The sequence below is a fragment of the Dasypus novemcinctus genome, chromosome 20, assembly GCF_030445035.2.
Source record: "Dasypus novemcinctus isolate mDasNov1 chromosome 20, mDasNov1.1.hap2, whole genome shotgun sequence".
Classification (NCBI taxonomy): domain Eukaryota; kingdom Metazoa; phylum Chordata; class Mammalia; order Cingulata; family Dasypodidae; genus Dasypus; species Dasypus novemcinctus.
The window spans coordinates 52,950,528-52,966,455 of record NC_080692.1 but is presented as its reverse complement, the minus strand read 5'-3'; the positions used below and the strand labels follow the sequence as shown (position 1 = coordinate 52,966,455).

The 15,928-nt window shown below is 43.9% G+C and overlaps 1 protein-coding gene and 1 pseudogene across 6 annotated transcripts in view; one reads left to right on the top strand and one right to left on the bottom strand.

The window, feature by feature from the left end:
* The window catches only part of BICD1 (BICD cargo adaptor 1), a 228,964-nt gene that overhangs the window by 56,556 nt on the left and 156,480 nt on the right, over positions 1–15,928 (bottom strand). For all 6 annotated transcript variants that reach the window (XM_058283023.2, XM_058283022.1, XM_058283024.1 and 3 more), the window contains exon 4: positions 15,075–15,500. In XM_058283023.2, the coding sequence (XP_058139006.1) occupies positions 15,075–15,500 (426 nt within the window). The remainder of the gene's footprint in view (positions 1–15,074; positions 15,501–15,928) is intronic.
* Positions 6,460–14,402, top strand: LOC105745122 (antizyme inhibitor 1 pseudogene; annotated as a pseudogene).

Sequence of the window (15,928 nt, the reverse complement as noted above, 5' to 3'; positions counted from 1 at the left end):
AACATAGAAATCTTCATGGCCTTAGATTAAGCAATGGTTTCTTACATATGATACCAAAGGCACAAGTAAACTGAAGAAAAATAAACTGGAAACCGTCAATTAAAACTTTTGTGCTTCAAAGGAAACCAGCAAGAAAGTGAGCAGACAACCCATAGAATGGAGGAAAATATTTGCAAATCATATATCTGATAAGATACTTGTACCTAGCATATTCAAAGAACTCTTAAAAAAAAAAATCAAATGACAACTCAATTAAAATGTGGGCAAAAGATCTTGAATAGAGTTTCTTCAGAGGAAAAAAATACAAACGGCCAATAAGCACATAAAAAGATGCTCAATATCATTAGTCATCTAGGAAATGCAAATCAAAACTACAATGAGATACCACATAAAACTACTAACATGGCTAAGATGAAAAAGGTAGATAATGACAAGTGTTGACAAGGATGTGGAAAATTAGAACTCTCACAAATTGCTGGTGGGAAGTGCTTCACACACAGCCTAACAGTTCCTCCAAGTTTAAATGTAGCATTACCATATGAAACAGCAATTCCACTTCTAGTTTACACCCAAGAGAAATGATGGCATATGTCCCCGCAAAAGCCTGTACGTGAGTGTTCCTAACAGTGTCGTTCACTAGCCCTATAATGAAAACCTCGAGTGTCCACGGTGATGAGAGGATGAATGAAACGCGGTCCGTCCACCCAGGGGACCATCCAGCCACGAAGAGGGATGAAGTGCCCATACCTGCTTCAACAAGGAGGAACCTGGAGAACAAGGTGCAAAGGGGAAAGGCAGCACAGCAGACCCCACAGCGGACGGCTCCATTTACAGGACAGTCCACAGCAGGCGAGCCCATACGGATAGAAGGTAGACGAGTGGCTGCCGGGTGCGGGGGGCTGGGTGAAACAGAGTGATGCTAACAGGCATGGGTTCTTTATGGCGTGATGAAACAGGCTTAATTGTGATAATGGTTACACAACTTTGTGAATATGCCAAAACCAAATGTAACTTGATACAAATTGGTGGATTATATGATATGTGAGTTGCTTCTCAGTCAAGCTTTTTAAAAAAACCTATACCTGGGAAGCGGATTTGGCTCAATGGATAGAGTGTCCACCTACCACAAGGGAGGTCCAGGGTTCAAACCCAGGGCCTCCTGACCCGTGTGGAGCTGGCCCACATGGAGTGCTGATGCGCGCAGGGAGTGCCATGCCAAGCAGGGGTGTCCCCTGCATAGGAGAGCCCCACATGTAAGGAGTATGCCCAGTAAGGACAGCCACCCAGCGTGAAAAAAGTGCAGCCTGCCCAGAAGTGGCACCGCACACATGGAGAGATGACGCAACAAAAAGAGACACAGATTCCCGGTGCCGCTGACAAGAATATAAGCGGACACAGAAGAACACACAGCGAATGAACACAGTGCAGACAACTGGGGGGTGGGAAAGGGGAGAGAAATAAATAAACAACAACAACAACAAAAACCCTATATCTGCCCCCACTTACTGTGCTTGCAGATGCTTTCCTTGTGATTATGGACAGAGTGGAGACAGTGAGACTTCTGAGATAGGTAACAGTTTGCCCACAAAGCCTGTGAGTTTAATCTTTAACAATAAAGTCTGTAATAGTGAAACTACCTCAATTGTCAATTTTGTCCTAAGTTTTAAAAACCAGAAAATGCCCAGTCTTATTTTAACTCTTCATTTAGAGCGTTTTGGATTTTGAAATATTCTGCATGTCTTTGTTAAGCAGAGATAATATTTGTCATTCTCTATGCAGAAACTCTACTTACTAGATTTTCACTTTGAGTAAATGAGACATTTTTGTATCTCAGTTTTGTTTTCATTTTTTAAAAAATTTATTGAAGTATATCACTCATACATAAACATACCTAGACATTAAGCACATAGTAATAGTTGTGAACTTACAAAACAAACATACATAGCATCATATGGGACTCTCATAACTCACCCTGCCAGCAATACCTTGCATTGTTGTATTAGTCAGCCAGGGGTGCTGATGCAAAATACCAGAAATTGGTTGGTTTTTATAAAGGGTATTTATTTGGGGTAGGAGCTCACAGATTCCAGGCCATAAAGCAGAAGTTACTTCCCTCACCAAAGTCTATTTTCACGTGTTGGAGCAAGACGACTGCCAATGTCTGCCAGGGTTCAGGCTTCTCTCTGGGTTCAGAGTTCCTCCCTTCCTGGGGCTTGCTTCTCTTTGCTCTGTGAGTTTACTTCCTGGGGCTCCAGCTTAAGACTTCAGCATCAAACTCTAACATCAGAACTCCAACATCAGAAACCCTCAACTCTGTCCTCTGCCTTTTATCTGTGAGTCCCCACCCACCAAGGGATGGAGACTCAACGCCCTAATGACGTGGCCCCATCAAAGCCCTAATCATAACTTAATCAGGCCCAGGTACAGACCAGATTACAAACATAATCCAGTATCTATTTTTGGAATTCATAACTATGTCAAACTGCTACAGTTAAACATTTTAAACTAATGATTAAAGAGCATTGTCAAAATATTTACTAATAACCAAAGTATTTTCCCCTAACCCACCCTATTATTATTATATTTATATCATTTATACATGAACATATATAAACAGTTAGTGTACAGTAAAAGTTTTATCGTAAAATGGAGAAAATAAATTTCTATCCCAGACAGTTGTTATAAGCACAAATTAAGCAAATATAAATGAAGTGATTTATATTCTTAGAGGACATATAGCAAACTGACCACTTACTCTCATTATAGGAAAAGCTAAAACTGCCTATAGATTCAAACATAATATGAATCTTTATTTCATGCACACCCACAAAATATATTAATTTAAGCTTTATAGAAACATTATTGTTTTCTCACACTACATATGAAATTATAATCTAGTATGATACTGAATAAAAAGAAAAAACAAAAACTCTGCTTAGTTTGTCTCTATATGGATGTGAAGTTAAACAGGATATTTAGCAAAGTCAGAAATTTTAGCACAAGCATTGAGTGTTCCTTTAAATAGATTAGGAAATTTAGTTAGTGTTTCCAAACAGGATCTACTTATTTTTATTCTAATAAATTAAGGACCTTGACTGTCACTGGAAAATGTCAATTATAATCTATTTGAAATAACTAAGTCATGAGGGCACCAAAAAGCCAAAATACTCTGAGAAATTTCTCTTAGTGAGTAAAGGATGACACTAATTGAGCTGTTTACTATCAAGGTCTATCATCAAGTTTAAAAGGACTCATATGAATAAAGTACATTTTCTTACTGTATTTTTTTGTGCATATGCTTCTATGTTATGTGAAGCCTAGCAAGACTGAGTAAACTTAAAATATTCCTGTGATTTATTCTATAACCACAGATGAACTAAAATTCAGTAGAATATTCTCTCCAATTTCCTCTAGGGACAAGAAGCACCACTAACTTTTTATTGGCTTATCACCATTTGCTGTTCTCATACTTTCTATCATTCTGTATTGCCTGTTTCTACAAGGTGGATGCGGAAACCTTCCTGGCACATCAGAAACTGATGGCAGGTCGTAGGACAATAATAATTGTAATGGACAATGTTTTACAATTTATACATAGTTTCATATTCCCCATCCCATTTGGTCTTCCAAACATTATAACAGAGGCGGGCAGTGTGTGACTGTAGGTTGCACACTGCACAACTGCAGGAGACACTTCAAATTGTAGATGGTGTATATTTTTATAGTTATTACAACAATTACTCAGCAGAAAACAGTCTGGGATCTTGAGGAAGGGGACTTTTTATTTGTCATCAGACACAGAGGTGGGGCTCATGGACTAACTTTCCTTTTATGAATGAAACTCAAAGAAGGAACTCACTCAAGAGTAATAATACCCAAGGCAAGCACAGATTTCGCCCTAAATCAGGTTAGGTAAATATTCCCAGATGGGAAAACATAAATCAAGTGGATAGATGGACCCTGGTAAGTTAAGAAGAGATCGACAGGCGGCATGGCTATGGTGTACTGTTTTCAAAAGGTTCTTCATCTTAGGGAAGAAACTCTTAAAAGCTGCGCACTCCCTCAGCAAGGTGTGATGCCCCTGCCTGGGTCCCTCTACGACTTCACAAACTACAAACTACCAACACCAACCAGGTCTAGGGCCTGGACATGCAGGTATGCACAGCTTCCCTCCACATCCCCACAAACTGCCCACACCAACCAGGTGTGAGGGCTGGATATAGAGGCACCAAGCTTTCTCTGAGAAGGCAGCAGTGCTTTGGCTCCTGCCCAAAATAAACTGAAGCAACAAGGGGACCAAGAAAATATGACCTGTCACATCCAAAATGAGCTGATGCTCTAAGTTGAAGTATACAGACTTGAGAACTGCCCCATCGTAGGGCAATTACTATGTCTATCTATGACAGCCACGGTTTCAAAATCCAAGACGCTCTGAACAAAAGTTTTACCATAAATCGTAGCGATATTCAGAAGTCCTAAACTCATGTCTACTAGCAAAATCGCACTTGCCTGATGTGAGGACTTTCATGTTTCTCTACTGTGGACGCTCACAGGTGTCTCCTAGAAATGTTAATAACAGTTGCTCATCAGATGCCACACCTGGCCCCACTGAAGCCATTGTAATTTACATGGCATAGGCTGCAAATCGCCTTTCTCCATTCTGAACATTTCTTAACTCCTAAGGTAACAGGACGCGAGTCGTCCCGAGAGCCATACCCGAGGCCCGTCTCCGGCTCCCTTGCCGGCTCTCCACGGCAGGTGCCGACAGACACTGCCCGCTTCGTGGTGCGTCAATGCCGCTGCCATCGGATTTGCCAAATTATTTTCAAGCCTCATTAACATCGAAGTCAACTGCAGTCGCTTCTAGGCAAGGCATCCTGTAATGTTTTTATAATTTGCTTATTCATGTCAGTTAAACCCAAGGGGAAGCGTACCTAAGGAAGAACTGTTTGAATTGAAAGCAGCAATGCATGAGGAGACACATTCTGCTCCCCTCCCATCAGCAGGACGTTCTTAGGAAAAGCGGTGCTGCAGCCTCTGACCCAGCAGGCGGCCTCGCCCTGAAAGGACAGAGGGGACACGCAGCCGGGCCTGCGCCCCCCACGGGGCCTGTGGAGGCTGAAGACAGCGGCCCCACCCTGGCGGGCAGGCCTTACCTGTGTACCGGGCACTTACTGCCCAGAGCTGCGGCTACCGGGCGAAGGCCAGCAAGGCAACAGAAGCTGCGTGGAGAGTGTCCACACCATGGCGACGTGCATTAGGGTATACAGGGCTAGGGGATGAAGTAGCCGAATGGCAGAAGCTTGCATGCAAATTTTGGGAAAAATCTGGGTATGTGCTTGTTCTAGGCTGCTAAAGAGGCTCAAATCCTATAAAATGGGTTGGCTTCTGAAAATGGGTTTTTTTTGTGTGTGTGTGTGTGTCCCTGGGTGAGCTCAACCATGGGAACTTATGACTTTATAAGCAAATGGCTTTGAGGCTGAGAAAAATGCCCAAATCAAGGCATCAGCAGGTGACACTTCCTCCCTGAACAGTGGCTAGGGGACCCTGGCTCCTCGGTTCATGGCAGGGCACTTGGCATCGTCTGCTGGGCTCTCCCTGCTCTTCCAGCTTCTGGCGTCCGTGGCTTTCTCTCTCTCTGTCTGAATTTCATTCTCTTATAAAGGACTGCAGGAAGAGGATTAAGGCTAACCCGAGGCCACAGCTTAGCTCAAGGAACCTCATCTAAAGGCCCCACTTACAATAGCTGTGCGCCCACAGGAAGGCATTAGCTTCCAGAACATGACTTCTGGGGTCCCCAGAGCTTTAAACCATCACTCTCCACCCTGTGGGCCCCAAAAAGACATGTGCTTTCCATATGCAAAATACATTCATTCTACCACAAAATCCCCAAAGCCTTACGTCGTTCCAGTAACACTATTAAGTAGAAAGACTCATCAAAAGTGGTTATAGAGCTCTGCCATTTTTGACCCTGCCACGTGAGAAAAGGACTCCAGTTTTGCCCACAGCTGAGTTCAAGAGAAGCCCCATGAGGCTCAAGAGCTGAGGTCCAGGGAGAGATGAGCCATTCGCCTGAAAAATAACAGGCGAACTTGGGAAGAAAGCAGAGCAGCGAGACTGAGCACGGAGGCCCCGTAAGAGACAAGCCCTGTGCCTGGCTGCCCTCAGCTGAGCTCCGAGAGCTGGCAGCTTCTAGAGGGGAAGGCAGGCGCCTGGGCGGAGATCAGCCGCCATCTTGCTTCGCCATGTGGCAGCTGACTTTGGGCAAACTTTCAGACCAAGTACACAGCTCCGCAGAGAGCCTGCTGTGTAGAGAGCAGCTGGACTTCAACCCTGAGCCACCCTGGGAACAAGCTGCTGATGGGGCTCCATCTCCTCCAGGGACCCAGACGTAGGCTTGGTGGCCCGTCTCTGGTTTTTCCTGGTTTATGACTTTTGGCTTCGGGGAATACAGCTGAGATGAAAGGATTTATTGATGAGGCAAAGTACTCTGTCAGCCTGTTGGTCAAAGGAACAGATCTTGGAAACCTTACTGAAAGCTATGCTTATGAACACACGCTGACAGGAAAAATGTATTTTTTTGTGAGAACTTGGAAAAACTATGAATCACAGTCAGTGGCGGAATGTAGTGACTCAGAAAAAGCCATTCTACACAGTAAAGTGCAACTCCACTCCAGCTGTACTTGAGATTTTGGCAGCTCTTGGAACTGGATTTGCTTGCTCTAGTAAAAATGAAATGGTTTTAGTGCAAGAATTGGATGTGTCTCCAGGGGACATTATTTATTTATATAAGTCCATGCGAGCAAGTGTAAAACATGCAGCAAAAATTGGAGGGAATATCATTATGGGACAATGAAATTGAATTGAAGAAAATTGCACATAATCACCCAAATGCCAAGGTCTTAATACATGTTTAAAGAGAATATAACACGGAGGTGAAGACAGTAACATGTAGCTTGGCACTGCACTGAAGACTGCAGGCACCTCTTGGAATGTGCTGAGGAACCTGATGTCCAAGTAACTGGGGTGAAATCTCACGTTCCCAGTGCTTGCGAAGTATCTCCAGTGCACGTACATGTTCCGTCTGAGGCTTGATGTGTGACATGACTGGAGGATCTGGCTTCAAGATGAACTTGTTAGACATGGGTGCAGCTTCCCAGCAACTGAACTCTAGTTGGAAGAGGTTAATCACGTTATTAGCCCTTTGTTGGATATCTCCTTTCTTAAGGATCTGGCCTTAGGATGGTGTTAGAACCTGGAAGCAGTTACACTTGCAGTTAATATCATTGCAAAGGAAGTTGTTAAAAATGATCGGTTTTCCTCTGCAGTATGAAAAACGGAAGTGAGACCCAGCCTTTATGTATGTATGAAAGATGGTATTTATGGTTCTTTTTCAAGTAAATTGTCAGAGGACTTAAATACCATTCCAGAGGTTCACAGGAACGAAGGACACTGAGCCCCTGCTCACAAGCCAGCTTTGGGGTCCGTCTTGTGATGAGCTGGGTCAAACTGGAAAACTGCCTTCTTCCTGGCTAGGCTTTGATAATATGGGAGCAGATTCTTTCCATGAACCATCTGCTTTTAATTCAGAGACCAGCTCTTTATTACATGATGGCACTTAGTTGTTGGTATGGGATGCAAGATGCTGGGATTACTTCAGCCACATGGTGAAGAACGTCCTTGTGGCTTCTTGCCTTCCACTGAGCCAAGAAGACAGTCTCCCCACCGAAGTCGAAGCCAGCACCGGCGCGTCTTCAGGTCTAAAAGTGCGGTTAAACTTGTCTGGTGAACATTCCGTTGTGGAAAAATTTGAACAATCTTTTTCTATTAGTTTTCTTGGAAACACAAACTATTAGTTTATAGCTATTTGGGACCAGACAAAATCAGCTTCCAAGTATAATTCATTGGGGGTAATGGGTGACTTAGACAATGCATCTAGATTTAAACTTTCCAGTTTGCCCTGCCCCTAAGCATTTAAAATAAAATATGTGACAAAATGGTTCCCCATTACATTGTTTACATATAAGGACAATTTTTATACTAAAGATTCATGTTAAAAAGTCGTGTAAACTGAATGTCTTTCACCAGATACATCAATATCAGTAAAAGACCAGTGTGGCTTCATTAGATATGTTTAATGTGTTTAGAATATGTCAATCTGTGCTTTGAACTGCAGTTTAATAAATCTACAGATGCATCCTAGTATTTGTTGTATTTGAGCTAATGTAACCCTTGTATGATTGCAATAAAAATTTTGTGTAGATTTTTCTGATTTTTCAGGCCAAAACATTGGGAAAGTGGTTAGCTAGCAAAGGTAGTTTTGAAATAGATGTGAAATAGATGGACTGTTTTGAAGGTTAGTGTTACTTATTTTAATTCAGTTTAGTTTGGTGCAGTACATTTTTCAATTATTTAATTAGTAATTTAAGTAAAATGTTCAGTAAATCATTGTGAAGTTTAGGCTTATTATGGAGAAGTGATGTACAATAAGCATAATGTTTAACAATTTTAACACTGAAAATGTTAACCCTGCACAAACCAACTGCGGTGATTATTAGGTGTTTCTGTAGAGATAGAATGCATAGAGTACTTTAGTAAATCTTTGAATTACAACTCTTTTAGCTGAAATGGAAGATTCTATTAAATACATTCCATAAATCTGTGGGGAAGGAAATAAAATTGTGGAAAACTCTGCAGAGAATTAAAACTTAATGAAGGCCTACACCTCTCTCAGAAAACGGATGCTCTTCTGCACAGAATATTGTTTAAATTCAGAATTATATGTGGGGGTCATTTAGTTTTCTTCAATTTCTCTTCAAGGAGAAAACCTGATGGTGCCTTGATTTGGTGTTTTTCTCCGTCTTGAAACTGTAAGCTTGTAAACTAGTAAATTCCCACCGCGGAGAGCCACCCACTTGGTGGTGTCTGCTTGAGCAGCTCCAGCAGACTCGAGCGGATTGTGGTACCAGGAGAGTGGGTGCTGCTATTGCAAACACCAAAAACGGATGAACAGTGTTATAAATGGGTGAGGGGTACACGCTGGAAGAACTGGGAGGCGCTTGATGGAAAGGCCTAGACCGCTGTGAAGAGACTTGGTAGAAAGACGGACACTGAAGCACTTCTGATGAGGCCTTAGAATGAGGAACGTGTCACCGCAGGCTGGCAGAAAGGCGATCCTTGTTTTACAGTGGCAGAGAACTTGGAAAAATCGAGTCTTGACATCAGATGGAAGGCAGAATTTGAAAGTGACCAGCTTGGATATTTAGCTGAGGAGATTTTTCCAAGCTAGATGTGGCAAGTGCAGCCGGGTTTTTCCTTGCAGTTTATAGTAAAATGTGAGAAGCAAGCGATAAGCTGAGAATTGAACTCCTGGGCACCAAGAAACCGGAACTTGATGGTTTGGAAAATTCTGGGCTTGTGGAAAGCGAGTCCCCAGAGAACAGTGCCCATGTGGGGGTTAACTGAAGGTGGAGCCAGCCAGAGCTGGAGCCCCAGGCAGCCGAGAAGGCCTGGGGGGTTCTAGGTCTAGCGGTGAGCAGAACCACTGCCGGCCTGGACTAAAGGGATAGATTGAAAGAAAATGATGTCAGTGGCAAAACCATGGCAGCCAAGGACTGGACTGAGACATCTTCTTGGGCCAAGACGAGGGCCCACCGTGCGCGTGGAAGGGTGCGCGTGGCCTGAGCTGCCAGCCCCTCTTGGGGAGCGCTGCCGCCCGTTCCTCAGATGCCTGGGGGCGTGCCGAGAGGCCGGACAGCCCGGTGTGGGGTGCAGCTGAGCGCAGGGCCCCGGGCAGGCCCCCAGGGTGGGCGGCCGCGCCCTCAGGCCTAAAGCTAATGGAGTTTGCCCGGCAGGGTTTGGGGTTTGTTACCCAGGCTCCTGTTTTCCTCCCAATTTCTCCCCATGGGAATGGGAATGCTCATCTGATGCCTTTCCCTCCGCTGGATATTGGAGGCAGGTAACTTGTTCTCCAGGTCTCTCCGGTCCACAGCCGGAGAGGAATTGTGCCCCAGGGCAGACCGTGTCCATAACTGATTTTCTTTTTTTTGGACAAGGAATTAAAAACATTTTATCTGTGTATTCAGTATCACACGCAATTACATTTACAGTTCAATTCATGATATAGAAATCATTTGGGTTTATATTTTCAGTTAAATTTTGAATTGAGACTATAATATTGTAAAAAGACTGTTACATTAATTCAGTACTTGTTTAGCATACTAAATTGAAATACATAGGTTCAAACTTCAGATTTATGGCAAACAATCTTCAAATATGATACAGATATCTCTTAAAAGTTCTACTGTTCAGGGAAGCTGATTTGGCTCAACGGATAGAGCATCTGCCTACCACATGGGAGGTCCAGGGTTCAAACCGCAGGCCTCTTTGACCCGTGTGGAGCTGGCCCACGCGCAGTGCTGATGCGCGCAAGGAGTGCCGTGCCACGCAGGGGTGTCCCCCACGTAGGGGAGCCCCACGTGCAAGGACTGCACCCCGTAAGGAGAGCTGCCCTGCGTGAAAAAAGTGCAGCCTGCCCAGGAATGGCGCCGCACACATGGAGAGCTGACACAGCAAGAGTACACAGAAGAATACACAGCAAATTGACACAGAGAACATACAACTGGGGAGGGGCCAGGGAAGGGAAGAGAAATAAAAAATAAATTAATTATTTTTTAAAAAGTTCTATTTTTCACAAGGGACACGTGCGACCCTGAGCCGTCCACACAGCACAGCTCTCCTACAGAACTGGTGGAACTGAGGAGCCAAGCAGCTCAGGGTTGTGCAGTCAAGTTGAGGACTCAAGAGTTACACTGTCTTTAAAAAGGTTTGGCATTTCTGGACCACAACAAAGAACAACATGTAAAGGAGGCAGGGACAATTCTTCCTCCTAATTACAGAAAAAGAAGGTGCATGGTAGCTTTGCATAAAACCCCACAATTCTTGGAAAAGTACAAGGGGAATAAATGACAATGGATTGGGGTCCTAAACTTTTTTTATTAATAGAACCCATGAAACACAAATGGGCATTAATCAAATTTTAAAAAGTACCTACTTGTTTAAAAGATAGAACATTATTAGAGATTCATGATCAATTTCTTTCTACCCTTAGATCAAGGATTAAAAGCCAGTTATTAAGAGCATTCCAAACTTCTCCTATGCAGGACAGGTAGAATTTTCTGCCCATTGGCACCAAAGTGATGTCACATTTCTTCTTGGCAGACAGAAATTCCACATCTGAATATAGAATAAGGCAGGAAAAAATGACTGCTGTTTATTTTATTACTACTGCGATTCTGGGATCTCGGGTTCCTAATATACTAGCAGTGAGCAATGCAAATTCCTGGCAAGAGCTGTCAGGCCAATGATGCTACTTCCCCCTTCACAACCACCATAAAATTTTAGTATCAAAAGAGTTCAAAGTAATCACCAAGCTGAACAAATTGGAGATAATTAACTAAGGATATATAAAGTTCAAAAAAAACCATTTGAAATCTTCCTCCTTCAAGACCAGTTGCCCACGATGCGCACGTGACCGCGGCTGCCGGCCTCCCCTCTTCTTCACCGCTTTCAGCTTCTGGCTTTCACGGCTTTCTTGCTCAGCTGCCGTGGCTTTCTCTCCGTCTGAATTCCGTTCTCTTACAAAGGCTCCAGTAAGAAGATTAAGACACACCGTGGGCCACGCCTTCATCAAAAGAGCCCACCCGGTGAGCGGATGTGGCCCAACGGATAGGGCGCCCGCCTACCACATGGGAGGTCCAGGGTTCAAACCCAGGGCCTCCTGACCCGCGTGGAGCTGGCCCACGCGCAGTGCTGATGCACGCAGGAAGAGCCCTGCCACTCAGGGGTGTCCCCTGCATAGGGGAGCCCCACACACAAGGAGTGCGCCCCGTAAGGACAGTTACCCCATGCAAAAAAAGTGCAGCCTGCCCAGGAAGTCGTGCTGTGCACACGGAAAGCTGACGCAGCAAGATGACGCAACGAAGAGAGACACAGATTCGCGGTACTGCTGGCAAGAATACAAGCGGACACAGAAGAACACACAGCGAATGGACACAGAGAGCAGACAACTGGGGGAGAGGGGACGGCAGGGAGAGAAATAAACAAAAATAAATAAATTTTAAAAAGCCCACCTATTAATCAATGGGTCCACACCCCAGGAGAGGACAGCCCTAAGACCTTGATTTTCTGCGGTCCACACAGCTTCAATCCACCACACTGCTCTTTTCTCAAAACAAGACGCACTCGGGGCAGGCAGTGTTCAAAGGTACAGCAGCCGAAGCACTACGTGCTTCTGGGAGTCGCGGGGAGGGGGCAGGGCAGAGGCTAATCCTCAGCAAGGAGATGCTCTAAGTATCATAACCGTTGACGCACTTTTTAAGATGCTGATTACGAGATAACCATTACTTTGGCTAAAACATGAGGAACTATGCTGTTGGTGTGAGGAGGAAGCTGTGAGGAGCTGACTTTCACAGCAAATTTGCAGCAAACTTTGGGGTCCGAGGCCCTATGAAGCCCCTGCACCTTTACAGCCAACATCAGGGAGCTGCGACGTCAGGTGCAAAGTCCACAGCTTTGGGATATGTCATGAGGCTTATCCAGCCAAGCTTGTCTCACTTTGTGAAAATGATCATCGCTTTCAGAACTCACACTGTAAAACCTGTTACCTTCTGTATTCCTACCAGCCCACCGGAGGTCCTTCGGGGAATCGTGTCCCTGAGCTAAATGGTCTAAAAATAGCAGATGCTGCTGCTGATAGTAGTAACAGCTTAGCTGAGTGCTTAATAAACCGAGGGCACCGAGGAGTTAAAATAGTAAGAGTTCACCAGTATGGAGCCGGTACTGTGTCTAAGCTCTTCACATACAATAACTCCTAAACCTTCATGACGCTCCAAGGAGGAAAGCGCTGCTTATCCCATTTTACAAAGCAAGGCACGTCCCTGAAGAGTTGTTCTTTACTGTTGTTGACCCTTCGGGCATTCGAAATGTGTGGAGCGTTCTGCCCTCTGACGGACTGGGGGGTGCAAGGAGCTTGGCCAGGGCTGCTCAGCCTCCGACCCCTCCAGGTGGTCTAAGACAACCAGCGATTGTCCCACCCCAGATACAAACAACGCGCCACTGAGAAGCACTGTCTGGCTGAGAACTTACTTGCTCTCACCATTCTTTTTACTAAACTAATTAGACTTCTGTATTAGCCAGTTGAGATTATATTTAGGATTAAATCTAAGCTTTCAAGCAGTAGGTCACCTGGTTGAAAAGCTCCTCTTCTGATGTCTTCACTTGCCACCAAAACAAAAGAAACAAAAAGCCTGGACCCACGAACTTTTACGACCAAAGCCATCAATATAATTAACAGAAATTAATACCACTTATTTAATTTGTGGACACAAATTCTTATGAATATAGCTGTTAATGTAAATTTTTTTCACATGACAATATGTGTTTTGTCTCTAGCAAACTTGCTGTATTAGTGTAAAATGAGCAGACACAGGAAAATATTACCTAAAGAGTACTGGACTTTGCAGTCAGGTAAGAGTCTGTGTGAAAATTATTTTCTTCCAGTGGCCATGCCCTTTTACCTCAATTCAAATAATACATTGTGAAAACTAAGTCATTTTCAGAGGCCCAAAGCCGTGGGCAGATAATTGCAGGATGTGTTAACTCTTGACGTAGTACTAAAAAGAAACCCGTTAAGAAATTAACTTTATTGATTCTTTAATCTCATTTATTTCATTTTTCACTCATTATTTCTGTGAAGGTAGAAAAATATAAGCCCTTTTAGCGATAAAAATAAAGTGATTGCTGGAAACTAATTATCAGCGACTCTAATTAAAAGTGAAGAACTTTGGAAGACACAGGACTGAGGATTAAGCCTTAATCACCCACCGAGCTTGTTAGAGCAGAGTCCTGCTCCAGGGGGCCAGGGCGTGGCTCGGGGATTCTGCTCCTAATCAGCCCCCGGGTGACGGCAAAGGGCACCCCTCTTCAGGGGACAGTTTCATTACCACTGGGGTGAGGGATGAAGGGGCGACAGGGCGCCTCTGAACTGGAAAGCCCCTTCACTGTGAGGTGACGTTGAAGGCTGCGGCGCTCCACAGGACAGTGGTTTAAAGAAGCTAGAATCTAGGGCCTCGCCCACGCTGGAGTGAGAGCCCCTGGGTTTCAGAGGTACACAGGCCTGTATTTTCATCATTATTGTGTCTTGCCTCATCTGCACACAGGAAATCCCTGCGACTTTAAAGTGTAAAGGATTCCTGTGAGACATACACATAAATCTTGAAGCGACACATACAGTAGCTTGTGGTGGGAAGTGCATTTTCTGTCATTTCCCTTGTACACGAGCTTTTGCATTCTTCTGTCAGCCAGAAAAGTGTCACGACTGTCTTTTCTCCCTTTAGATATGAGGGCAAACTAATGTGGGGTTTGAAGAGATTCATTTCTTTTCTTTTCTTTTTTATAAATAATCCTTTGATCCAATGTATTGAAAAACACATGGGATAAAAAACTAAATAAATAAAATTGGATATCACAGGCATTAAAATACAGGATATTTCCAGATCAGAGCTTGGGGGAAAAAAAGGTGGCTCATCAAAGTCATTCAGAAAGGGAGCAAAGTAGTAGAAATAAAATATGATGAAAAAATGGTGGTGGGGAAATAGTTTTCCAATATGAGGATTTAGATGATTCAGTGAAAAGTTCCCACCAAAAACAAAGTGAAAGTTCTGACAAAATACCAAAAACATGCTTGTGAGATTTTCAGAGAGCAAAAATGTTGTTGGAAACAGATGTGATCAAATCTGGGATCATAAGGATACTCAGGAAATTGAACATGGAATTGGAATCTTTGCTCCTGTAAGCATCAACCTCCAGCTTATCAGAAACTCATTTCTTAAAATGATGCAAATGAGAAATTTCTCCTGAGGACCCTTTTGCAACGTCTTTCTAAAATGTGGGACTTTCAAGATTGATAGCAATATTTTAAAAAACAATCTGGAGAAACATGCGAATAAGAACTTCCCACAACGAGCAACAGTCGGTCCACAAGGTCACCCTGAGAGCCTCCCCAGACCCCTCACCTGCATGAGCTGCTGCTTCAGCTTCTGTATTTCCGAGATGTTGAGCTCGCTGAACAGGTCGGACACGGGGTGCAGGGCCTCTCCTTTCCTTAAGGGGGGAGTCCGATAGTCTCCGTTCAGTTTCACGAGAGGCCCGTGGATGTGCCCGTTCATTTTGTCGTCGTTGTTGGGTTCGCTCCCGTCCTCGGCGAACTTGATTCCCTCCACGGAGATGCTGAGGTGGTTGTCGCTGAGGCTGAGGTACTGGGCGAGCTCCTTCCGCAGGCAGTTCTTCTGCTCCCTCTCGTTCTTCAGGGTCTCGAGGGCCTCCTCCAGCTGGTGCTCCGCAATCTCCTTCAGCCGGATGGCGTCTTCCAGCTGGCTGTTCAACAGCACCGTATCTTCCTCAAACCGCTTGATCTCATGCTTTAGGCCTTCGTATTCAACCTGAATCAGACAGGACAAAGAAGATTCATAAAACTAAAATTTGGGTCTTATAAATCTGCCATTAGATACTCTAGTGGACCAAATAAATATTTATAAAGTAACATTAGTCTACAAAACAAATCATAAAAAGCAATACAGCACAGCCATAAGGTAAGACAGGATGGTGTCTTTTGGGGAAAAAAAATATATATCACACACAAGTAACAGAGTTCTGGAAATCACTTTTCCAGCTCATACTCATACCTGATTCAATGTTATTAGTAAATAAAATTCAGTTCTACAGTCATAAGACAGCTCTTTCAGGATCTATAACAGAATTACGTCATAGCACAGGGTGTTGCTGGTGAGGTAATATATGGAGAAAAATGTTCCTAAAACATACTTCTATGAGATATAAATATGATTGTGTTGTTAGCGGTATGTTTCCT